This window comes from Entelurus aequoreus, linkage group LG10, assembly GCF_033978785.1.
Source record: "Entelurus aequoreus isolate RoL-2023_Sb linkage group LG10, RoL_Eaeq_v1.1, whole genome shotgun sequence".
In the NCBI taxonomy this organism is placed as follows: domain Eukaryota; kingdom Metazoa; phylum Chordata; class Actinopteri; order Syngnathiformes; family Syngnathidae; genus Entelurus; species Entelurus aequoreus.
Window position 1 is genome coordinate 70,577,065 of NC_084740.1, and position 26,461 is coordinate 70,603,525.

The following is a 26,461-nucleotide window of genomic DNA, read 5'->3' on the forward strand; positions in this document are numbered from 1 at the left end:
CCAGTCAGCTGACTATCACATCCGCCGTGTCTAGTTTATGGAAGTGAGATTGTTTATTCTCTGCGCAGAGATGAGAAAAGAGGAAAAAGCATGTTTATGATGACTCGTCTCTTTTCAAACCCGCAGGTGCCCGGTAGTCAAGCTCGAACGCCAGTGTTTATGACCCTAGACAAAAGCAATAGAACAAAAGTGATGAAACGCTAAACACACAGTTTAACAATATCTAATTCTTATTGACTGTCACCCAATAAATATCATTCTAATTTAATGTTACTACAGAGTACATGTTTTCGAACACAAGTGCAGAGTGACAATGATGCGAATGATACTCTGACATCGATTAGTTTACACTGAAGCCAGTCGCTCTGGACATCACGAAGCGAAACAAGCCGAGCGACCGCGTTGCTAGGGTAAGACGTAAATTTAAGAAACATCTAAAGCATCTTCATTGCAATTATGTATTTTAACTATCTCATTAACGTAGAAAATATCTAATATTGAGCTACACAGGAGTTAAGGCGCTGCAATGAGTCAGAAACAGTCTACACGTGGGTCCACGGTTGTCCGGATGGGAGCGATTTGTTGCACGAGGGTAGCCGGGCGGACGGGGTTAGTTAGCAATGCAATTGGTGCTTCATTGGCATTACGTTGAGCACCGCTCGCTCGGGATGTGTCATACAGAGAAACGATTCGCTTAGCATTGATTAGCAAGTTGCTACGAGGAACTGAAATAATGCTAACAATTAATGTGTTGTGGAACAATTAAATGTGAATAAAACCATAGTTTATAATATTTTAAGAAACATTAGTTGAATGTGGTCGTTTTTATAAACATGATGGTCGTTTTTAGACATATGCTACTTACTATCGATAGCTATTACCACTGTATAAAATAACAATAATGGAAAAAAACTCTGTTAATCACTTAGTTACCAAAATGTTGCAAGTGATATACATAAAGTATCATTGCTGTTATTATATTATTTGTCATTTCTAACAGCAATAGTTCCTTCTTGTGTCACTGTGGTAGGTTCCTGCTTTAACTTAGTTCCCAAGGTTTTGTGTCCACAGGTATCAGCGCCACCTTGAGGCAGCGCATCATGGGCATAACCAAGCAGTACCTGCGCTACGTCTCTGGCGCGGTCTTCGGCGTGATCGGCAGCCAGAAAGCAAACATCGCCTACGTGACGCTCCGCGGCGGCGAAAGGGGCCGCTATGTGGCCGTGGCTGCGTGCGAACATGTCATCGTCTGGGACATCCGCAAAGCGGAAAAGGTGTGTTGCCGTGATACAAACCCCTGCGTCAGAAATAAAATAATAATTTGACCCCCTCCACCCTGTCCAGGTCTTGATCCTGAAGGGTCAGAAACACGAAGCAACCTTTTTGTGCCCCTCACCCGATGGCGTCCACATCGCCGTGGGTTACGAAGATGGCGCCGTGAGGATCTTCAGCCTGCTGGACGGCGAGAGCAACGTCTGCTTTAATGGCCACAAGTCTGGCGTCACGGTCATACGCTACGACGGTCTGGGGGCGCGGCTTGTCACTGGTTCCAAAGTAAGTCCGAGGCTAAATGTTGGAATTGTGGCTATCATTCACAATCCTTATGCAAGACAAGCACATGTTTTTCTTTTTGTTTATGCATTCTAAATCATATATAAACATTAGCAAGAAAATATCCAAAAACCTCCAATAACGTTTTATATACATGCTTTAAGTATATATGTAATGTAGTATCTGTCACATTCAAAATAACATGTAATAATTACGTATTTTGATCATTTTAGGGCATACAGAACCAATGAGAGTCACTCTTTTCCGCCTATAAAGCGCACTAGCAAACATGCAATAACCCCCATCAACGTTTTATATGCAAACTGTACGTATATATGTAATGTAGTATATGTCACATTCATAATAACATGTAATGTTTACGTATTTTGATCATTTTAAGCATACGGAGCCAATGAGAGTCGCTCTTTTCCGCATATAAAGCGCACTAGAAAACATCCAATTACCCTCCATCAACGTTTTATATACAAACTGTAAGTATATATGTAATGTAGTATCTGTCATATTCATAATAACATGTAATGTTTACGTATTTTGATCATTTTAAGCATACGGAGCCAATGAGAGTCGCTCTTTTCCGCCTATAAAACGCACTAGAAAACATGCAATAACCCTCCATCAACGTCTTATATTCAAACTGTAAGTATATATGTAATGTAGTATATGTCACATTCATAATAACATGTAATGTTTACGTATTTTGATCATTTTAAGCGTACGGAGCCAATGAGAGTCGCTCTTTTCCGCCTATAAAGCACACTAGAAAATATGCAATAACCCTCCATCAACGTTTTAAAGGGAAACTGTAAGTATATATGTAATGTAGTATATGTCACATTCATAATAACACGTAATGTTTACGTATTTTGATAATTTTAAGCGTACGGAGCCAATGAGAGTCACTCTTTTCTGCCTTTAAAGCGCACTAGAAAACATCCAATAACCCTCCATCAACGTTTTATTTACAAACTGTAAGTATATATGCAATGTAGTATCTGTCATATTCATAATAACATGTAATATTTACGTATTTTGATCATTCTAAGCATACAGAGCCAATGAGAGTCGCTCTTTTCCGCCTATAAAGCGCATTAGAAAATATGCAATAACCCTCCATCAAAGTTTTATATGCAAACTGTAAGTATATATGTAATGTAGTATATGTCACATTCATAATAACACGTAATGTTTACGTATTTTGATCATTTTAAGCGTACGTAGCCAATGAGAGTCACTCTTTTCCGCCTTTAAAGCGCACTAGAAAACATCCAATAACCCTCCATCGACATTTTATATACAAACTGTAAGTATATATGCAATGTAGTATCTGTCATATTCATAATAACATGCAATATTTACGTATTTTGCTAATTTTAAGCATACAGAGCCAATGAGAGTCGCTCTTTTCCGCCTATAAAGCGTACTAGAAAATATGCAATAACCCTCCATCAAAGTTTTATATGCAAACTGTAAGTATATATGTAATGTAGTATATGTCACATTCATAATAACACGTAATGTTTACGTATTTTGATCATTTTAAGCGTACGTAGCCAATGAGAGTCACTCTTTTCCGCCTTTAAAGCGCACTAGAAAACATCCAATAACCATCCATCAACGTTTTATATACAAACTGTAAGTATATATGCAATGTAGTATCTGTCATATTCATAATAACATGCAATATTTACGTATTTTGCTCATTTTAAGCATACAGAGCCAATGAGAGTTGCTCTTTTCCGCCTATAAAGCGTACTAGAAAATATGCAATAACCCTCCATCAACGTCTTATATGCAAACTGTAAGTATATATGTAATGTAGTATATGCCACATTCATAATAACAGGTAATGTTTACGTGTTTTGATCATTTTAAGCGTACGTAGCCAATGAGAGTCGCTCTTTTCCGCCTTAAAGCGCACTAGAAAACATCCAATAACCCTCCATCAACGTTTTATATACAAACTGTAAGTATATATGCAATGTAGTATCTGTCACATTCATAATAACATGTAATGTTTACGTATTTTGCTAATTTTAAGCATACCGCTGCGCATTAATTTCACAAACGCATCACAACGTTAGCTTTTTCCTTCAACAACAACAACGCTACTAATCATGTGAGACTTCATGAGAGACAACAAAGACCACTTTAGGGACACATGATGATCCAGAAACTTCTATATTTGATCCTGGATGATCTTAAAAGTTTTAGAAACTAAACACATACAGCTTTAGTGAAACACAAAGCATCATGTAGCAGTATTGCTATGTGCTAAACAAGATATACAAACTATAAACATAATAAAACAATCCCTTACTGTACAATGTCTGCTCTCGCTGGGATAAAGACTGATGGGATTTTTATATCTTCCTGTTTTCATGAAGAATTAATCAATGGATGCTTATAAAAAAGGCTTAAAAACCCTTCTTTTCAAAAAAGCCTTTTTTTTTTAGATATATGCATACTAGTTTTAGCTATTTGGTTGTTCTAGTTTTTATTTTTTTTTATTTTTTATTATCTTTAAAAAAAAATAAAAAATTAATACACTGTAGCACTTGAGGTTGTTTACTCAATGTAAAGTGCTTTTTACAAATAAAATCTATTATTATTATAAAGGAATGATGTGGTTGCAGGACACGTACGTGATCGTGTGGGACGTGATCAACGAGTGCGGCCTGTACCGCCTGCAAGGCCACAAGGACATGGTGACTCAGGCGCTCTTCCTCAAGGACCAGAACCTCCTGGTGACCAGGTGAGCGTCCCGACCCGGCACACGAACCAAAACACTGACCACTAACTCCTGTCGTCACTAACTCCAGCTCCAAGGACTCTTTTGTCAAGTGGTGGGACTTGGACACGCAGCACTGCTTCAAGACCATGGTCGGCCACCGCAGTGAGGTCAGTACATATCTTGTATACATCACATAAAGCTTTCCAGTCCCCCCAAACCGAGGAACAGGGGACCCCCTACTTGTGTATCTGCCATGAAATGATGAGGATTGGATTTTATAATAAATCGCTCCTACAAGTGCCTTGTTATTGCGCAATACTAACCATATTCAGTATTCCGCTGCTAAAAGCCAGCTGGCAACTAGCGCGCGCTAATCACTGGCTGGCAGCTAACACGCTAATTACTAGCTGGCAACGGTTGCGCTAATCACTAGCTTGCAACTGGCTCATTAATTGCTAGCTGACTATTAATCACTAACTGGCAATTAGTGCGCTAATCACTGGGTGACAACTAACGTGCTAATGGCTAGCTGGCGACTAGAGCGCAAAGCGCTAGCTGGCAACTAGCGCGATAATCGCTAGCTTGCAAGTAATGCACAAATTGGTAGTTGACAACTAGCGTGCAATCGCTAGCCGGCAAGTAGAGCGGTAATTCCAAACTGGCAACTCACGCAGCAATCGCTAGTTGACAATTGGCGCGCTAATCTTCCTCTGACAATTAGCGTGGTACTCGCTAACTGGCAACTCGAGCCCTAATTGCTAGCTGACAACTAGAGCGTAAACCGCAAGCTGGCAACCAATGCACAAATCACTAGCTGACAACTAGCGTGCAATCACTAGCTGACAACTAGAGCACTAATCGCTCACTGACAACTAGCGTGTTACTTGCCAGCTATCAACTAGTGCGCTAATCACTTGGTGACAACTAACGTTCTAATGGCTAGCTGGCAACTGGGGCATTTATCACTAGCTGACAACTAGAGCACTAATTGCTAGCTGACAACTAGAGTGCTGATCGCTAGTTGGCAACTCGCATAATCATCGCAAGCCGGCAAATAGAGCGCTAATCGCTCAACTAATGCAACAATCGCTAGCTGGCAACTGGCGCGCTAATCTTCCTCTGATAAATTGCGTGCTAATTGCTAGCTAGGAACTAGCGCACTAATAGTTAGCCGGCAACTAGAACGCTAATTGCTTGCTAACAACTAATGCAACAATCGCTAGGTGGCAACTAGAGCACTAATTGCTAGCTGGTAACTAATGCACAAATTGCTAGCTGACAACTAGTGTGCAATTGCAAGCTGACAACTAGAGCGCTAATCACTAGCTGGCAACTAGCATGTAAATCATTAGCATGCAACTGGAGCGCTAATCACTTGCTGACAACTAACGCACCAATCGCTAGCTGGCAACTAGTGCATTAATTGCTAACTGGCAACGAGTGTGCTAATCGCTAGATGGCAACTAGTGTGCTAATCGCTAGCGGACAACTGGTACGATAATCACTAGCTGACAATTGGCGCCATAATTGCTAGCTGAAAACTGGCGCCATAATCGCTACCTGGCAACTAACGCACAGATCTTTAGCTGATAACTAGCGCGCCAATCGCTAGCTGACAACTAGGGTGTTAATCGCTAGCTGATAAATAGAGCGCTAATCATTAGCTGGCAACTAACGCACCAATCGCTAGCTGGCAACTAGTGCAGTAATTGCTAACTGGAAACTAGTGCGCTAATCGCTAGCTGGCACGTAGAGCGCTAATTGCTAGTTGGCAACTAGCGCAATAACCGCTAGCTGACAACTGGTGCGATAATCGCTAGCGGAAAACTGCCGCCATAATCGCTAGCTGGCAACTAACGCACCGATTTTAGCTGATAACTAGCGCGCCAATCACTAGCTGACAACTAGGGCGTTAATCGCTAGCTGATAAGTAGAGCGCTAATCGCTTGCTAGCAACTAATGCAACAATTGCTAGTTGACAACTAGCGCCCTCATCTTCCTCCGATATCTAGCGTCTTACTCACTAGCTGGCAACTAGATCCCTAATCGCTAGCTGATATCTAGCGCGCTATTCGCTAGCTGGTATCTAATGCACAAATTGCTAGCTGACTACTCGTGTGCAATTGCTACCTTGACAACTAGAGCGCTAATCACTAGGTGGCAACTGTCATGTTAATCACTAGCATGCAACTAGAGCGCTAATCACTTGCTGACAACTAACGCACCAATCGCTAGCTGGCAACTAGTGCAGTAATTGCTAACTGGAAACTAGTGCGCTAATCGCTAGCTGGCACTTAGAGCGCTAATTGCTAGTTGGCAGCCAGAGTGCTAATTGCTAACTGACAGCCAACGCGTTAATCGCTAGCTGATAACTATAGTGCTAATCGCTAGCTATCTTAAACGCTGACATGAATATAAGAATATGTTGGCTCAATGTTGATGTTTATATAAATACATTTCCATTTGTGAGGAAAGTTGTTGGGGGAAATATACAAAATTTCACGGCCCGCCTGCAGTACCTCTGTGCACCCCTAGGGGGTTGTTGAACTCCGATTAAAAATAAAGTATATCTAAATGTGAAATAGGCGTTTTAATATTTGTATGTTTTGACATAGTAAATGTCATTTGGAAGGCGGAACACAGAGCGAGTTGAAGTGTTTCAGACAGTAGCTGTAGTACGTGCACAGCGTTTTATACTCCTATATTCAAACACAGTGTTACTGTTCAAACTGGGTAATGCCAAGTTTTTGATGAATACTTGGGCCTACTACGTGACTGTATTTGGTCATTATGGTGGTTCTTGGAGTGTTTTTCTGAGGTGCCACTGTGGCGTGCTCAGGTGTGGTCCATGGCGTTTGTCAACGGCGAGAGGCGACTGTTAACGGGCTCCGCCGACAGCGAGCTGAGAGCGTGGGACATCAGCTACCTGCAGGAGGTGAGGCCACCTTTTTGACCGTGGCGGCCAGACAGGAAGTGAGAGTCTCTGCGTGTGCACAGGAACCAGCTGAGGGCGAGCCTGAAGTGAAGAAGGGCAAAACTCTCCCGCAGGACGACGGCGGCGGCGGCGACGCGGACGAGAGCCCAGCTGACGTAAAGGACAATGTTGATGATTAAACGTGGTCGTCAGGACTTTTAACTTTCTGTCTTTTTAGCGCATTTTGACTTGTAAGAAAGCCGGCTCCATCCTCCGCGAGGCCAGAGATCGGGTGGTGTCTCTGGCCTGTGACAACAAGGCCAGGGTCATCGCTTGTCATGTGAGTGCACGCACACACGCCAGGCTATGACATCATCATTAACCAATCACAGGCTGTTGTACCTCAACGCTCGTTCTTCATCTCAGCAAACGACTCCCCAGTTGATGTTCCCTTCCCATCAAGTTCACATCTATTAGGGCAAATATTTCACATTAAATATTCCATCCATCCATCCATTCATTTTCTACCGCTTGTCCCTTTCGGGATCTGGGGGGTGCTGGAGCCTATATCAACTGCATTCCACTGTGAAATTTATTTGGGGGAAAAGTTGCAATGCATTAGGCTAACAATGACACCACAACCAGGCTAACTTCTGACAACCAGGTTAACTTGTCACACCACAACCAGGCTAACTTCTGACACCACAACCAGGTTAACTTCTGACAACCAGGTTAACTTGTGACACCACAAGCAGGCTAACTTCTGACAACCAGGTTAACTTGTGACATCACAACCAGGCTAACTTCTGACACCACAACCAGGCTAACTTCTGACACCACAACCAGGCTAAATTCTGACAACAAGGCTAACTTCTGACACCACAACCAGGCTAACTTCTGACAACAAGACTAACTTCTGACACCACAACCAGGCTAACTTCTGACAACCAGGCTAACGTGTGACACCACAACCAGGCTAACTTCTGACACCACAACCAGGCTAACTTCTGACACCACAACCAGGCTAACTTCTGACAACAAGGCTAACTTCTGACACCACAACCAGGCTAACTTCTGACAACCAGGCTAACGTGTGACATCACAACCAGGCTAACTTCTGAAAACCAGGCTAACTTGTGACACCACAACTAGGCTAACTTCTGACAACCAGGCTAACTTCTGACACCACAACCAGGCTAACTTCTGACAACCAGGCTAACTTCTGACACCACAACCAGACTAACTTCTGACACCACAACCAGGCTAGCTTCTGACAACAAGGCTAACTTCTGACACCACAACCAGGCTAACTTCTGACAACCAGGCTAACTTGTGACACCACAACCAGGCTAACTTGTGAAATCACAACCAGGCTAACTTCTGACAACAAAGCTAACTTCTGACACCACAACCAGGCTAACTTCTGACAACCAGGCTAACTTGTGACACCACAACCAGGCTAACTTGTGACACCACAACCAGGCTAACTTGTGACACCACAACCAGGCTAACTTGTGACACCACAACCAGGCTAACTTGTGACACCACAACCAGGCTAACTTCTGACATCACAACCAGGCTAACTTCTGACAACCAGGCTAACTTGTGACACCACAACCAGGCTAACTTCTGACAACCAGGCTAACTTGTGACACCACAACCAGGCTAACTTCTGACACCACATGTCCCCCTCAGTGGAAAAAAGTTTGGACACCCCTGTTTTAGATAGATGTTCAGGTAGAGAAAACCTTCTGCATCCTACAAGTACCAGAAGCCAAAACACATAGCAACCGATTTATGACTCTTCTGAGGGCCTCAAACATCTCATTGTTTGTTTTTTGACTCGTCAGGGCAACGACTCCATCCTGGAGCTCTTCACGGTGCTGTCAGAGCAGGAAGTCAAGGAGAAAATGGCCAGGAAGCTGAAGAAAGCAAAGAAGGCGGCGGCCAAGTAAGAGATTTTGAAGTGGGGAACGTTAGAACATGTTGAAGTGAAATGAGTCAATGGTAGCTATGAAAAACACTAACTTATTTATTATTAAACATCTGATATGGACTTATGCAGTCTTAAATTTGAATCAGAATCAGAAATACTTTATTAGTGGAGTGGAGTGCTTATTCATTTTGATGACAATCAGTCATGAAGTTAAGCTCACGACGCAGTAAATTAAATGATGCGGACACGTTTGTTACTGAATACTTTTTAATACGCTTCGGTTACTTTGTATGTGTAAGTAATATATAACTATAATTTTTTAATACTTGTTTACATTGACAAATGTCAACATTGTTTAATGAAGGACACTTCTTACGTAGGTCTAGCTTGTGTGCTATTGTGTGCTTAGTTGTTGTGTAGCTGTTAGCTCCTGGTAGCCTACAGCCTAGCATGTTTCCCTTTTTGTAAACGACTTAAGTCAAATAAAATAGATTGTGTGCTTATTGAAGGACATTTAGATGTTAACTCCTTGTCCAGCTTTGCACAAGTAAACACGCTGCAGGACCGCTTGTATCGCTTTGTATTGCACATGATATCACAAACAAGTAAACACACTGCAGGACTGCTTGTATCACACACAAGTAATCACCCTGCAGGACTGCTTGTATCGCACATGTTATCACACACAAGTAAACAGGCTGCAACACTGCTCGTATCGCCCATGGTATCACGCACAAGTAAACAGGCTGCAGGACTGCTTTTATCACACATGATATCACACACACGTAAACCGGCTACAGGACTGGTTGTATACCACGTGATATCACACATAAGTAAACAGGCTGCATGACTGCTTGTATCGCACGTGATATCACACACAAGTACCGGTAAACACTATGCAGGACTTCTTATATCGCACATGATATCACACGAGTAAACACGCAGCAGGACTGTTTGTATGGCATATGATATCACTCCCAAGTAAACAGGCTGCAGGACTGCTCCTATCGCACATGGTATCACACACAAGTAAACAGGCTGCAGGACTGCTCGTATCGCACATTATATCACACGCAAGTAAACAGGCTGCAGGACTGCTTGCATCGCACATGATATCACACACAAGTAGACAGGCTGCACGACTGCTTGCATCGCACATGATATCATACACAAGTAAACACTCTGCAAGACTGCTTATATCGGACATGACGTCACACAAGTAAACACGCTGCAGGACTGCTTGTATCGCACATGATATCACACACAAGTAAACACTCTGCAGGTCTGCTTGTATCTGCATATCCCACATTTCTCACTCGATTTGAACCGTTCCAACATCCACACACTCCACCCACCCTGGACATTCAAGACAGCAGGTTTTCCCATTTCCGAAAATTCCCTGATTACCAGGAATTTCCCCCCATTGAAAATAAATGAGCAATATAAAAACCTCTCTATACCCCACATTTCTCAACCAATTCGAACCGTTCCAACGTCCACACACTCCACTCACCCTTGACATTCAAGCATTTCACTTCCACTCACGTGTATCGGCGGCTCGCGCACATAGAGCATTCACACGCAATTCCTACCGGACTTGCAAATTCTGGTATTAATTATACATCCATTATATTAATATAACATGTGTATATATACAGCGTATATATATATATATATATATATATATATATATATATATATATATATATATATATATATATATATATTAGGGCTGCAACTAACGATTCATTTGATAATCGATTAATCTGTCGATTATTACTTCGATTAATAATCGGATAAAAGAGACAAACTACATTTCTATCCTTTCCAGCATTTTATTGAAAAAGAACAGCATACTGGCACCATACTTATTTTGATTATTGTTTCTCAGCTGTTTGTAAATGTTGCAGTTTATAAATAAAGATTTATTTAAAAAAAAATAAAAATAAAAAAAAAGCCTCTGCGCATGCGCAAAACATAGATCCAACGAATCGATGACTAAATTAATCGGCAACTATTTTTATAATCGATTTTAATCGATTTAATCGATTAGTTGTTGCAGCCCTAATATATATATATATATATATATATATATATATATATATATATATATATATATATATATATATATATATATATATATATATATATATATATATATATATATATATATATATATATGTACTGTATATTAGTTACTTTACATGCAGTCGACTTTCAGCCCCTGGCCAAATTTTTTAGCCCAATGCAGCGCCCAAGTCAAAAAGTTTGGACACTCCTGACTATATTGTGTTTGATGATGATGATGTGTTCCTACAGAACGCAGGGTGAAGGTGAGGATCCAGTTGTGGAGAAGAGGCTGAAGGACGAGATCGTCCGATTGAGCAACATCAAGGCGTCGGCCAAGATCAGGTGTGATGAAGTGTTTTGCCGTCGGAACCCTTTGAAGCAGTGCTCACGTATTTCTCTCCGTGTCGTCAGCTCGGTGGACTGCCTGACGTGCGGCGGTGGCGAGCTGAAGGTGGCGCTGCTGCTGCAGAACAACACCATCGAGACCTACAGCCTGAAGACTTCGGATAAGACCCCAGCGGCCAACAAAACGGCGCGCCTCACCCTAGGCGGGCATCGCACCGACGCCAGGACGCTGTCCTTCAGCTCGGACAACCTGGCCATCCTCTCTGCGTCGGGCGACACGGTCAAAGTGTGGAACAGGTGCGGCTTTGCAGAGTAGCCGGGAACACTTTGTTTGCAGTCTAACCTAGTCTGGTGTTACAGACCCACCCTGCAGGTGATCCGCACCATGGCCTGTGAATACGCCCTCTGCTCTCTCTTTGTGCCCGGGGACCGACAGATCATCCTGGGCTCCAAGGTACGTCCTACTGTACGCTCATGTGGCGCTCCCACTTCATTGTCGGTTCTTGCTTCAGAGTGGGAAGCTGCAGATCTTTGAGTTGGCTTCAGGAAGCCTCCTGGAGACCGTTGATGCCCACGATGGAGCCCTGTGGTCTCTGTGCCTGGCCCCTGACCAGGTAGACCACACACTCTACATCTGCTCTACGTCTCTTCACATGTAGTTCTATGGCCTGCAATTCCTTGTGCTTCCTTGCAGAGGGGGATAGTGACCGGAGGTGCAGACAAGACAGTTAAGTTCTGGGACTTTGAGCTGATAAAAGTTCAAGGGAGTGGACAGAAGTAAGTATTGGTACGATCACTCAGCTAGGAACTATTGTGGTAGTTTTAAAAACAATGTACTAGTCTTTAAGGGAGACATATATGTTTTTTTATGCATTCTAAATCGTAAAATACGGCAAGTACGAGGTGGCTACCAATGCAGCTAATGGGAGTACAATAAAACTCTTTAAAAATTTTTTAAAAAAATCTAAAAACCTCCAACAAAATCCGATTACATGTTGTGAACTGACTATTAACCAAGTTTTAGTGATATTGTTGATATAAGCATTAACTTCAAAGAACTACTTTTAGTGGTGCTGTGACGCTGCTATATTGACATATTGAGCTGCTGCATCGCCTCTGAGTTGGTGAAAGTTCATTTTAGATGATATATCATGCCTCTCACCTGGACTGTAGAAGGTTGTGGACATAAAACGAGAAGTTGGTCAACTTTGATATCCAGCTGACACCCGGAAATGGCGAGAAAGACACGAAAAGTCGTTAGTTTGCGGCACTTTTTTTTTTCTCCAGGTGGATTCTGATTATTATATATAAGCCGGACCCACTAAATTTTTAGAAGAAAACATGTTTTTCCCATAAATTAGCCGCACCGGACTATAAGCCGCAGATACACTACCGTTCAAAAGTTTGGGGTCACCCAAACAATTTTGTGGAATAGCCTTCATTTCTAAGAACAAGAATAGACTGTCGAGTTTCAGATGAAAGTTCTCTTTTTCTGGCCATTTTGAGCGTTTAATTGACTCCACAAATGTGATGCTCCAGAAACTCAATCTGCTCAAAGGAAGGTCAGTTTTGTAGCGTCTGTAACGAGCTAAACTGTTTTCAGATGTGTGAACATGATTGCACAAGGGTTTTCTAATGATCAATTAGCCTTCTGAGCCAATGAGCAAACACATTGTACCATTAGAACACTGGAGTGATAGTTGCTGGAAATGGGCCTCTATACACCTATGTAGATATTGCACCAAAAAACAGACATTTGCAGCTAGAATAGTCATTTACCACATTAGCAATGTATAGAGTGTATTTCTTTAAAGTTAAGACTGGTTTAAAGTTATTTTCATTTAAAATTACAGTGCTTTTCCTTCAAAAATAAGGACATTTCAATGTGACCCCAAACTTTCGAACGGTAGTGTATATACCTTGTGAAATTAGTTATTTACACAGAAAGATTCTGTAAATGTTCATCATACCTTAATTGTTTCCAAACGGTACCTGTAAAACGGCTGATCAAACAAAACAGAAGTCATCATCATGGACCCACTAGCTGTGGAAGCTCGCTTTCCAATCAGCTAAACAGACTCAATAACTCCACGGTGACCTTTTGGTGAATTTACTGAGGAATGTGTGAAACTGAAACAATACAAAAATAATGCCATTGTAAGTTAATATGCTAACACAGACACTCGTAAACGTGTTAGCATATTAGCTAATGCTAACGACGCTAGTTTGATTACATTACAATAACACGTACAAATATGCATGAAAACACTCCTATAGAAATCACACTTGGGACTGTTTAGTAAGTAAGATTTGTTTTAGTTATATTGTAAAACTTACAAACGTTGCTTTGAGAAATGAATAAAGAATCCATACGAGTAAAAATGCTATGGACGTCTTTCCTGTTGAAAGCACTACTGGTCAATGGAAGGACACTGCAGCACCTGCAGTGAGCAAACTCGTCCAAAAGATGGCGCCATAGCACAAACAATAAAACAGATTCTTAGTGTATTTGCTTATTTAAAAAAAAATAAAAAAGTTTTTATTATAGCCGTCAGCAAAGAAAAATTTATAAATTAGCTGCACAATCTTATAAGCTGCAGGGTTCAAAGTACAAGAAAAAGGTAGTCCGGAATTTACGGTATATGTATGTATGTCATTATAATTATTTGTAATATGTGGCAGGCGGCTAAAACTATTGGAAACACTGACAAGCAGTTAGCATGAGTATTACACTGTTTTGATGGGGTTTTTTTTGCAGACGCACGTACAAATGTACCCTCCGTGCCATTCTACACGTTGGTTGACGTGTGTGTGTGTGTGTGTGTGTGTGTGTGTGTGTGTGTGTTTCAGGAGGCTGACGTTGAAACACACTCGCACGTTACAGCTGGAGGAGGACGTCCTATGCGTGAAGTTCTCTCCCAACCACAGGCTTCTAGCCGTCTCTTTGCTGGACTGCACCGTCAAAGTCTTCTTTAGCGACACGCTGAAGGTAAACACTTCTGCACATTCATTAGCATTAAACGTTAGCTTTTAGCTGTTAGCATTAACTGTTAGTATTAAACGTCTCCACCCGGGCTCTGCAGTTCTTCCTGTCGCTGTACGGCCACAAGCTGCCCGTTCTTTGTCTGGACATCTCACACGTGAGTGGAGTTGGAGTATGTGTACCTCGCGTATGGAGTACGTTTGACGCTCGTAGGTACTTTCTGTTTTCAGGACAGCACGCTGATCGCCACCGGCTCCGCAGATCGCAACGTGAAGATCTGGGGTTTGGACTTTGGCGACTGTCACCGCTCCATGTTTGCACACGATGACAGGTAAGAACCCTCACTTGGTCTCCCCCCGCTATTTTTCCTCCTCCTCCTTCTTCTTCTTCGGCATTGATTAAAAAACAGGGGTGTCCAAACTTTTTGCACTGAGGGCCGCACACTGAAAAATTCAAGCATGCGGGGGCCATTTTGCTACTTTACGTTATCCAGACCAATACAATATATATATATTTTTTAACCTTTAGTGCTCCCCTCAAGTTTGCTCCCATTATCCCAAAAGGGTCTCAGTCATAAAAATATAAAAAACAAGTCCTATACTATTATTATTTTTTATTCAACACTTACAGTAAATCTCTAGATTAAAGGTGTCCAAACCATGGCCCGCGGGCTGGCGGCTTCATTTTGGCCTGTGAGACGTCATAAGTTTTGATAAGAAATCTGGCCGCAGGGAGATTTCAATTCATTTTTTAAAGTCAATTTTATATGCTGCTGTTTTGTCACTATTTTGTTGACACTATGAGTAATTCAGGTCCATGACCACTTATCGTGCTATGGTTGTGACTAGGCGCAGCATTTACTTATGTGACCCAATGCAAACAACCTTCCCTAGTCATGGTGTAACAAAAAACATTGTCACACATGACACAATATAACACAAGTTGTGGAAATTGTAAAAAAAACGTCCATGCACCATAAAGAAAATTCAGAATCACACCCATTGAAATCCATTGCAGAGCATGATGGGAAAAATTCAAAACACTATCGCCACACTTATCCACATTTGGCGCATTTTAGCTGCTTGATATTTCTGATTGATTACAAAACTTTAAGAAAGTAAACAAGGTAGGAGTCCAACTTTCACATACTCTTAATATCCAGTTATATTCATTATTTGATAGACTATATATATATACATATATATATATAAAACTCGACCAAGTTTTTTTAGCCCAATTTAGGCCCCCAAGTCAAAGATTTTGGACACCCCTGCTCGAGATCTATTTGTCGTTGTAAATTTTAAAAAAAGGAAAGGAAACCCTGTTTGTTTTGTAGTAAACATACAAATACCCGGTATGCAATATTTTCCCCAAATACATTTTTAAAGTGGAATATTTGATGTGAAGTAATTGGAGCCTTAAATAGGTCTCTGTACCGAGGATGTCGTTGTGGCTTGTACAGCCCTTTGAGACACTTGTGATTTAGGGCTATATAAATAAACATTGATTGATTGATTGATTGAATAATTCATAACAACGTAGATTTTGATTCATTATTATTTTTAAAGCAATGCCAATTTTTTATAATATAAAAAACAGTCCCACTTAAATTCTTGGGGATCCAAATGGGCCCCACAACATTATTTTTTTAAAAGAAATTATACAATTGTTTTTTGTTTTCTTTTTACTTTCATCACTTAAGTCTCTAGATTAACTTCAGCTCTATCCATCAATTCTAAGTTTTAATACTTTTTAAATGTTTTTGTTTGTTTGTTTTGTGCCCTTTATGGCAAATACACAAATTATGCAATATTTTTCCTCAAATAAGTTTTCAAAGTAGAATATTTGATGTGAAGAAATTGGAGCCGCATTTTGCAGACCCCTGGTCTAGCGACTTACAAGTGTTGAAAGTTTAAAAAAAAAAGTATGATTTAATTCTAACACCTTTTTGGGTGGGGCCCTTATAGAACCCCAAGAATTCTAGTGGGATTTTTAAAAAAAACTTGCATTGCTCAAAAATTAATAATGAATCAAAATCAATGTTGTTATGAATTTTTGACCTATTTAAAGCTCCACCTACTCCATTAGACCCTTTTATTAATGTTTGTTTGTTTGTTTGTTTGATTTAGGCCCTTTTTGTAAAAAAAGAAAAAAAAATACAAATAATTTTTTTCTACTTTCAATACTTGAATCTCGAAGTCAATTTCAGATATATCTGTCCATTGATATTTTATTAATTATTTTTTTATGATTTTGGTTGGGGTTTTTTTTGTCAAAGAAAACTTTAGTTTTTTATGGAAAACACACAAAATAAGCAATATATTTCCCCCAAAATATGTAAGTCTAACATTTGATGTGAAATGAGTGGTGCCTTAAATAGGTCAATAATTCATAAAAACATTGATTCATTATTATTTTTTGAGCAATGACAGTGTTTTTTAAAAATCCCACTAAAATTCTTGAGGATTCAAAAGGGTCATACTCGTGTTTAAAAATAACTCATACAGTTTTTAAAATTATTTTCAACACTTAAATCTCTAGATCAACTCCAGATCTAACCGTCGATTATACGTTTTTATTTTTTTTAATTTGAATTCATTATTTTTTGATGAACAACTTTTTTTTTTCTTTTTTTTTTGAAGATCCCACGGAAATTTTTGCGGCCCCAAAAGGGCCCCACTGAAGTGTTAAAATAAGTTATACATGTTATTTTCTTACTACTTTTTTACTTTTACTACTAAAATCTCTAGATTAATTTCAGATGTATCCGTCGATTATTATTTTTTAAATTACATTTTCTTATGTCTTTGGTTGGGTTTTTTGCTTTTTTTGTCACAGAAAACTGTTTTTTATGGCAAACACACAAAATATGCAATATTTTTCCCAAATAATATTTCAAAGTGTAATATTTGATGTGAAGTAATTGTAGCCTTAAATAGGGCAATAATTCATAATAACATTGATTTTGAATCATTATTATTTTTTGAGCAATTAGTGTTTTTTAAACCCCACTAAAATTATTGGGGATTCAAAAGGGCCCCACTCGTGTTAAAAATAACTGTTTTTTTTTTAATTTTTACTTTCAACACTTAAATCTCTAGATCAAGTTCAAATTTAACCGTCGATTATACATTTTTTTGTCTTTTGATTTTAATTCTTTTTTTTATTTTTAGGAATGGCTGTTTCTTTTTTTCTTTTTTTAAAAAATATTCCTCAAAAATTATTGGGGACGGCGTGGCAAAGTTGGTAGAGTGGCCGTGCCAGCAATCGGAGGGTTGCTGGTTACTGGGGTTCAATCCCCACCTTCTACCATCCTAGTCACGTCCGTTGTGTCCTTGGGCAAGACACTTCACCCTTGCTCCTGATGGCTGCTGGTTAGCGCCTTGCATGGCAGCTCCCGCCATCAGTGTGTGAATGTGTGTGTGAATGGGTGAATGTGGAAATACTGTCAAAGCGCTTTGAGTACCTTGAAGGTAGAAAAGCGCTATACAAGTATAACCCATTTATCATTTATCATTACCCAAAATGGGTCCACTGTTAAAATAAATCGTAAAGTAAATCTGAACAGCCGATTTGCCTGAGAAGCTGGACAGGACAAAAAAATAAAAATAAATAAATCGTAAATTTTTTCGTACTACTTTTTTACTTTCAAGACTTTAATCTCCAGATCGATTTTTTTATGTTTTTGGTCGGGTTTTTTGTTCAAAAAACAAACAACAAATTTTTATGGCAAACAGACGAAATATGCAATTTTACTTTCAACACTTAAATCTCTAGATCAACTTCAAATTTTACCTTCAACATTTTTAGTTTTTTGTCTTGATTTTTAATTCATTATTTTTTGAGGAATGACAGTTTCTTTTGAAAAAAAAATATCTCACTAAAATTGTTGGGGACCCAAAAGGGCCCCACTCATTAAAGTGTTAAAATAAGTCATACATTTTTTTCTTACTACTTTTTTACTATCAACACTTAAATCTCAGGATCGATTTTTTTATGTTTTTGGTTTGGTTTTTAGCCCTTTTTGTCAAAGAAATCTAGTTTCTATCGCAATCACACAAAATATGCAATATTCTTCCCAAAAAAATGTTTCAAAGTGGAATATTTTATGTGAAATAATTGGAGCCTATTTAGGTCAATAATTTATAACATTGAGTTTTAAAGGAAAAAAAAGCCTGCATGCCAACTTAGTGTTATTAGAGTCAACATTGCAACTTTTTCTTGCTACCATTAATCTGATTGCTCTTTTATTCCGCTGTTTTTTATTAGCATTTTTAGAATGTGCCATGGGCCTTTGAAACATTAGCTTCGGTCTGCAAATGACCGCCGGGCCACATTTCGGACACCCCTGCGATAAGGACTAACTTCCCGTGTGTCCCCACTATGCAGCGTCATGTACCTCCAGTTCGTCCCCAAGACACACTTGTTCTTCACAGCGGGCAAGGACAAGAAGATCAAACAGTGGGACGCCGACAAGTTTGAGCACATTCAGACCTTAGAGGTCAGTCTCTGCAACAGCTGAAAGATTGGAGCTCAAGGTTGGGACTCTAACTCCTCTTCTTCCCCCGCCAAGGGTCACCATCGCGAGGTGTGGTGTCTGAGCATCAGCCCCAACGGCGACCATCTTGTCTCCTCCTCACATGACAAGTCCCTGCGCCTGTGGGAGAGGACGCGGGAGCCCATCATCCTGGAGGAGGAGAGAGAGATTGTGAGCAGGAAGAGGACCGCGGCGCCATCTTTTATTCGAGCCTTCCTCTGCAATGTCTTTTTATTTCACAGGTTCGAGAAGCCGAGTTCGAGGAGAGCTTGGCCAAAGGAGACGCTCCGGTGGTGAGTGACGTCGTCCTCTTCCTGACACACAACCCAGCAGCCGCATGGATTCCTTAGCCAATCACCTGTCTCCATGCTGGTCCCGCAGGTACCTGGAGAGACCCAAGGCGAGGCTGCACCGGCCGCCAAAAAGACTGTGGAGACTGTGAAAGCTGTACGTTGACTTCCATCTGTGGCTAGCACTTTAGCCAGCACTTTAGCCTTCATTTTAACCAGCACTTGAGCCTTCACTTTAGCCAGCACTTTAGCCTTCATTTTAACCAGCACTTGAGCCTTCACTTTAGCCAGCACTTTAGCCTTCACTTTAGCCAGCACTTGAGCCTTCACTTTAGCCAGCACTTGAGCCTTCACTTTAGCCAGCACTTTAGCCTTCACTTTAGCCAGCACTTTAGCCTTCATTTTAGCCAGCACTTTAGCCTTCATTTTAGCCAGCACTTGAGCCTTCACTTTAGCCAGCACTTTAGCCTTCATTTTATCCAGCACTTTAGCCTTCATTTTAGGCAGCACTTGAGCCTTCACTTTAGCCAGCACTTTAGCCTTCATTTTAGCCAGCACTTGAGCCTTCACTTTAGCCAGCACTTTAGCCAGGACTTTAGCCTTCATTTTAGCCAGCACTTGAGCCTTCACTTTAGCCTTCATTTTAGCCAGCACTTTAGCCTTCATTTTAGCCAGCGCTTGAGCCTTCACTTGAGCCTTCACTTGAGCCTTCACTTGAGCCTTCATTTGAGCCAGCACTTTAGCCAGAAGTTAGCCAGCACTTTTGCCTTCACTTGAGTCAGAATTTAACCAGCACTTTAGCCAGCACTTTAGCCTTCATTTTAGCCAGCACTCGAGCCTTCACTTTAGCCAGTTCTTTAGCCTTCATTTTAGCCAGCACTTGAGCCTTCACTTTAGCCAGCACTTTAGCCTTCATTTTAGCCAGCACTTGAGCCTTCACTTTAGCCAGCACTTTAGCCTTCATTTTAGCCAGCACTTGAGCCTTCACTTTAGCCAGCACTTTAGCCTTCACTTAAGCCAGAAGTTAGCCAGCACTTTAGCCAGCACTTTTGCCTTCTCTTGAGTCAGAATTTAGCCAGCACTTTAGCTAGCACTTTAGTTAGCACTGTAACTAGCACTTTAACTAGCACCGTGCACTATTAGCTCCGAGATGAAGGCTATCTGACGTGTGTTTGTGTGTGTCAGGCTGAGCGCATCATGGAGGCTCTGGAGCTCCTCAGGCAGGAGAACAGGAAGATGGAGGAACATAAATATGCTTGTGAGCGTGCTGGAAAAGAGGTGGGAATGCTGTCATGTTGCTTACTGGCCACTTCATTAGGTACACCAGGGTTCATTTACTGGGTGTTCACACACTTGTCTCTTTCTAATATTTACACCAGTGGTCCCCAACCACCGGACCGATTGGTACTGGGCCGCGCAAGAAATTAAAAAAAAAATATATTATTATTTTCTTTTTTTAATTAAATCAACATAAAAAACACAATATATACATTATATATCAATATAGATCAATACAGTCTGCAGGGATACAGTCCGTAAGCACATATGATTGTATTTATTTATGGGGAAAATAAATTTTTTTCAAGCGTTGACCGGTCCCCAACTACAAATAGGTTGGGGACCACTGATTTACACCACAGGTGGACAAACTTGGGGGGCCGCATTAAGATAAAAAAAAATAACTAACTATATATATATGTGTGTGTGTGTGTATGTATGTATATATATATATATATATATATATATATATATATATATATATATATATATATATATATATATGTATATGTGTGTATGTATATGTATATGTATATGTGTGTATGTATATATGTGTATATATATATATATATATATATATATATATATATATATATACATACATACATACATACATACATACATGTATGTATGTTTGTGCGTGTGTGTGTGTGTGTATATGTATGTGTGTGTGTATGTACCGTATATATATATGTGTGTGCGTGTATATATACACTACCGTTCAAAAGTTTGGGGTCACATTGAAATGTCCTTATTTTTGAAGGAAAAGCACTGTACTTTTCAATGAAGATAACTTTAAACTAGTCTTAACTTTAAAGAAATACACTCTATACATTGCTAATGTGGTAAATGACTATTTTAGCTGCAAATGTGTGGTTTTTGGTGCAATATCTACATAGGTGTATAGAGGCCCATTTCCAGAAACTATCACTCCAGTGTTCTAATGGTACAATGTGTTTGCTCATTGGCTCAGAAGGCTAATTGATGCTGAGAAAACCCTTGTGCAATCATGTTCACACATCTGAAAACAGTTTAGCTCGTTACAGAAGCTACAAAACTGACCTTCCTTTGAGCAGATTGAGTTTCTGGAGCATCACATTTGTGGGGTCAATTAAACGCTCAAAATGGCCAGAAAAAGAGAACTTTCATCTGAAACTCGACAGTCTACTCTTGTTCTTAGAAATGAAGGCTATTCCACAAAATTGTTTGGGTGACCCCAAACTTTTGAACGGTAGTGTACATCAACAATATTTGTCTGAGTGTCTGGACTAGACAGATAAAAACCCCATTTTTAATTGATTTTGGATTTTTTTGACCGATTAAGAATCGTTACAAATAAGAATCACGATTCATTCATTTTTTTTTGGCACCCCTACTAAATATAGGTAAAAACACGCCGTGAGCCAGTCTTCTTGTTAAATTTGTGATGTCTTGCTGCAGTTTAGACGGCAGTGATTTACACCATCTCGTATACATAAGGCAGCCAAAACATTAGGTACAGGTCCTATCTTGAATAAAACTGAGCATTATTATTTTTGCTCATGAAAAGTGTACCTTCATGATGGTAATAATTAACGTGACCTTGTCTCGCAGCTGGCGCCTCCCGAGCCCAATTCCATCCTTGTGGCCTTTGGAAACATTTCTGTAAGCACCACATAAGCACTCCAATTTTTTTTTTAATGTATTCCACTCACAAATATTCACTGTGTGTTCCTCTTCCAGCCGTCTCGCTACGTCCTAGACGTCATCAAGAAGGTCCGGTCCAGGTGAGACGCAGCCATGTCCGTTGCCCCTCCCGCTCCCCTTAACCTTGCGATGCTATGTTAGCGAGCTGGAGGTTTCCCTGCTGGTCCTGCCGTTCTCGTACGTTCCCGAGCTGTTGGCGCTCTTCGACGGATTCATCCGGCAAGGCCTGGACGTGGAGCTGGTGTGTCGCTGCCTCTTCTTCCTGCTCAAGTGAGTTTCCTGACAGACACGCCGTTGCTTCCGCCCACAAGGTGGTGCTAGCATCGCTCGTCAGCCTGAAGGTGTAAACATAAGTTACATAACCCTGGTTTACTGTGACGAAAGAGTACACACCAGAAAACACAAACTGGGAGCTGATGGAGATCAGCTGATAACACAACCTTACGTCTAAATTTTTTTTTTTTTAAATCACTTTTAACTCTTTGGGTTGAATTTGAAATTACAAACTGTCTATTTTTGTTTTGTATTTACCGTATTTCCTTGAATAGCCGCAGGGGCGTTAATTAATTTAAAACCTCCTGTCACTCCTGCGTTTACCGGAAGCCTGCGGGATGGCCGTGCATGCGGTAATTATTTTAAAACCTCTTCTCACTCCGGCGTTTACCAAAAGGAATCCGGTAAATTTAGGCGTGCGCTTTGAGTGTGATGTAAGCATACCATCATGAAAAGCACATTTAATTAAAAAAACGTTATTATGGTCTTACCTGTACTTATAAATGGAGTCCATTTGCAGCTCCTTCTGACCAAAAGCATCGATAACTTGTTTATAGAAGTCTTCATTATTTTCTTTCTTCCGTTTTAAAAGTCTCTCTGTCTCGATGGAGATATTCCTTTAATTATTACCTCCTGCTTCGATTGAAAGTCCAGTTTAGAAAACTGTTTTATTTTAGATACCGGTATGTAATCCTCCTTGTTAAACGCAGAGGAAAAAAAAAAAAAATCTCTTGCTGCGTGTGTTCACTTCTTCTGCAGTACCGGAAGTCGCAAGAAGGATCACTAGCGCGGCAGCGCCCTCTACCACCAGGAGGCGGGAGTCATTTGATGACTCATACAGTATTTAACACACGCAGCTACGGTATATTAATAAAACATAGCTGCTTACTGTTCTTTTTAGCATACTGTACCGGTATTCAATAGCTTGGACCTTAAATCCTACTGAATAGCTCTTTATCTTTTTTCCTTTGTGCGGTTGTAAACTACTGAAAGCAGCTTCCTCCATTTTGAAAATGAGGACAGGTAAAGCGTCACTCGTGACGTAACGAATTTGACCCGGTGGAAGTTCTAGCCATATGCTAAATATTTTGCGAAACGAGTTTGACCCGGCGAAAATGATAGACATGCGATAATAAAATTAATATTTTGCGAAACGAATTTGATCCGGCGTCATAAATGAACCGGCGATAAGGCCAAGCATGCGTTAATTATTTTGAGAAACGAGTTTGACCCGGCAGTAATTCTAGACGTGCGAATACTATCTTCCCTGCGCCAATTCAAGGAAATACGGTAGTTGTATTTAGTGTAACGGTTATGCGGATACTGTGGTATTTTGGTTTCAAAGTCTTCACAATAATACTTCCTGATGGTGTCCAACAAAAAGTCGGTGTGTAGTTTTTTTCTGGCGCTTTAGCGTTGGCCGGGTCTGAAAATAAACATTTCCCAGAATCCTCTGCACCGTGCATGAACATCACCTTGTTCAAAGAACGAAACCAACACAGTGCATGAACTCACAACAAACGACACACCTCTAGTGTGACTTCTGCAGTTGCCGTATACATAATACCACGACAGGGAGACGTTTTTATTTACACGATGAGTCGGGTGTGTCTCGACCTTCGAGGAGGAGGCTCCGCCGAACCCCTGAGGCCGACTCACTCAACCCCTAGGGTTCGAACGAACCCAGAGTAAGAACCACTGCCCTAGTGTGTGAATGTTGTCTGTCTATCTATCTGTGTTGGCCCTGCGATGAGGTGGCGACTTGTCCAGGGTGTGCCCCGCCTTCCGCCCGAATGCAGCTGAGATAGGCTCCAGCACCCCCCGCGACTCCGAACGGGACAAGCGGTAGAAATGGATGGATGGATCACTGCCACAAGTAGTGTAAAAGTGTATTACAACTGAGTACCGCTGCAGACCAACTATTGTTAAAAAAAAACACTGAACTAACTAGAAACAAATTCACAAGATTATTCAATGATTTTTATATCGGTATCCCTGTATTTACTTGGTATCGAACTGATGACATAATGCCCTGTATCACTAACACCTACTGTCTGCTAAGCTAGCAGAATGAGATGTTAGCAAGAGCAAAACTTACTGCCAGTTCTTATATTGGACATTTAAGATATAGGCCGATATAATCTGATACCTGTTTTTTAGTTGTTTTTTTGTATTTTTTTGCCGATATCAATATCGGACCTGGACACCCCTAATAATCACAATCATAAAGTCACTCCTTAATTAGTACTTTATAGAAGTTGACAGTTTATCTTCCTCATTTATTTTGGGCCAATAAATGTGAACATTTGAATGGTTCCTTACAGTATGGTAGGGATTCATATGGAGGAAGAGAAGGGGTTAATCATTTTGCAATGCAGTCTGCTGAAAATGATGGAAAGCGCCTCTCTGCACAGCTACTGTAGTCAAAGTTGGAACACGCTTCAAGATAGTGAATGCACATCCGGTGGCTGACGTGAATAGCGCAACTACCAAATTTGTCACGTATCATGTGTCAGGTAAACCGCGACGAATGGGGCGTTTAGCATTATATAACAATGAAATGATAAAGATTACGTCTATGCCACGACCTTGTCTGAGTGGATCATCGGGACTTTTTCTCGCCTCAGGATTCATTTTGGTCAGATCTCCAGCAGCCAGAAGCTCCTCGCCGTCATCGATGACCTCCGCACCCACACGCTCTCCAAAGTGAAGGAGATCCGGGTAAGTCGCCTCCGAGCAAGATGGCCGCCTTGTCTTGTCGGCGCCCTCACGTGTCTCCTCCTCGCCGGAGCAGGACCTGATGGGCTTCAACAGCGCCGCCCTGCAGTTCCTCCAGCGCCAGATCGAGAGTAAGGAGGAAGTGATGTTTTTCATGGACGCCACGGACCGGCTGAAGGAGAAGAAGAAGAAGAAGAGGAAGAGGGAGCGAGCCATCCTCACCATCGCTTGAAAGATCACGTTGTGTTTTCTACAGTTAGCGTCTTGAATAAATACCTTGTTCTCACCTTGCCCACCAGCCTTGCTTCGCGTGCAATTCAAGACTTCCTGTCTGGGCCCTGGACCGCCGCCTTGGTGTCCCACAGGGCTCCCCCCTCTGCCCCTCCCCTTCTGCTCGGCCTCCCTGAGAGTGAGGAGATGTGGTTTGACTTTACAAGCTTGTAATTTCTCACATGCATGTACGACACGCTGGCTGTAACGCTGTGTCAACATGGCCGACGCCATCCTTCTAGAACTTTTTTCCACTGACGGCCGCGCACTAAAAAATGAAAGCATACATTTTCCTATTTTTTAACTTTTAGTGCTCCCCTCAAGTTTGGTCTTGGGGTCTCAATCTTAAAAATATTAAAATTTTCATATAAGAAAAAAAATATATATATATTTTTTAAACCTAATTCTCTATCACAGGTGTCAAACACTAGACCCGTGGGCCAAATCTGGCCCGTCACATCATTTTATTGTGGCCCATCACATTCTAATGTGGCACATCACATTTTATTGTGCCACGCCATGTTTTATTTTGGCCCACCACATTCTAATCCAGCACACCGTATCATTTAAGGTGGTCTGTCACATCATTTAATGTAGTCCGCTGCATCATTTTAATGTGGTATTTAAGGTATTTGATTTTAAAGCGGCCTCTCATGTCATTTTAACGTGGTGGACCACATTTTTATAATGTGGTCCACCACGTTATTTATCTGGCAAGCCACAGCATTTTATTTTGGCACACCACATCATTTTATGTGGTCCGCCGCAGAATTTTAAGGTGGCCCCCCCATATCATTTTAAAGTGGCTCACCACGTCATTTTATGTGGGGCTCCACAGAATTTTTGTGGCAAGCCACA

General features: G+C 40.9%; 1 protein-coding gene across 1 annotated transcript; it reads left to right on the forward strand.

The window, feature by feature from the left end:
• On the forward strand, positions 1 to 25,623 carry LOC133658995 (WD repeat-containing protein 3-like). The gene is made up of 27 exons (XM_062061576.1): positions 1 to 410; positions 1,072 to 1,274; positions 1,345 to 1,554; positions 4,206 to 4,324; positions 4,392 to 4,470; positions 7,143 to 7,238; positions 7,301 to 7,393; positions 7,456 to 7,557; positions 9,068 to 9,168; positions 11,473 to 11,565; positions 11,635 to 11,865; positions 11,929 to 12,022; positions 12,081 to 12,182; positions 12,263 to 12,345; positions 14,419 to 14,557; positions 14,652 to 14,708; positions 14,782 to 14,882; positions 18,941 to 19,052; positions 19,125 to 19,259; positions 19,331 to 19,381; positions 19,470 to 19,535; positions 20,564 to 20,656; positions 22,250 to 22,300; positions 22,379 to 22,422; positions 22,484 to 22,612; positions 25,243 to 25,336; positions 25,410 to 25,623. Exons 2-27 carry the CDS (start codon positions 1,101 to 1,103, stop codon positions 25,563 to 25,565), a joined length of 2,805 nt encoding a protein of 934 aa, XP_061917560.1. The 5' UTR covers positions 1 to 410; positions 1,072 to 1,100; the 3' UTR covers positions 25,566 to 25,623.
• Positions 25,624 to 26,461: the final 838 nt, after the last annotated feature.

What these genes read in the sequence shown, in the direction of transcription:
- LOC133658995 (XM_062061576.1), top strand. Translation starts at nt 1,101, where the DNA reads ATGGGCATAACCAAGCAGTACCTGCGCTACGTCTCTGGCGCGGTCTTC. An exon ending in GTTCAAGGGAGTGGACAGAA is followed by an intron (nt 12,346 to 14,418) that starts GTAAGTATTGGT and finishes TGTGTGTTTCAG; the next exon opens with GAGGCTGACGTTGAAACACA. An exon ending in TTTGTCTGGACATCTCACAC is followed by an intron (nt 14,709 to 14,781) that starts GTGAGTGGAGTT and finishes TTCTGTTTTCAG; the next exon opens with GACAGCACGCTGATCGCCAC.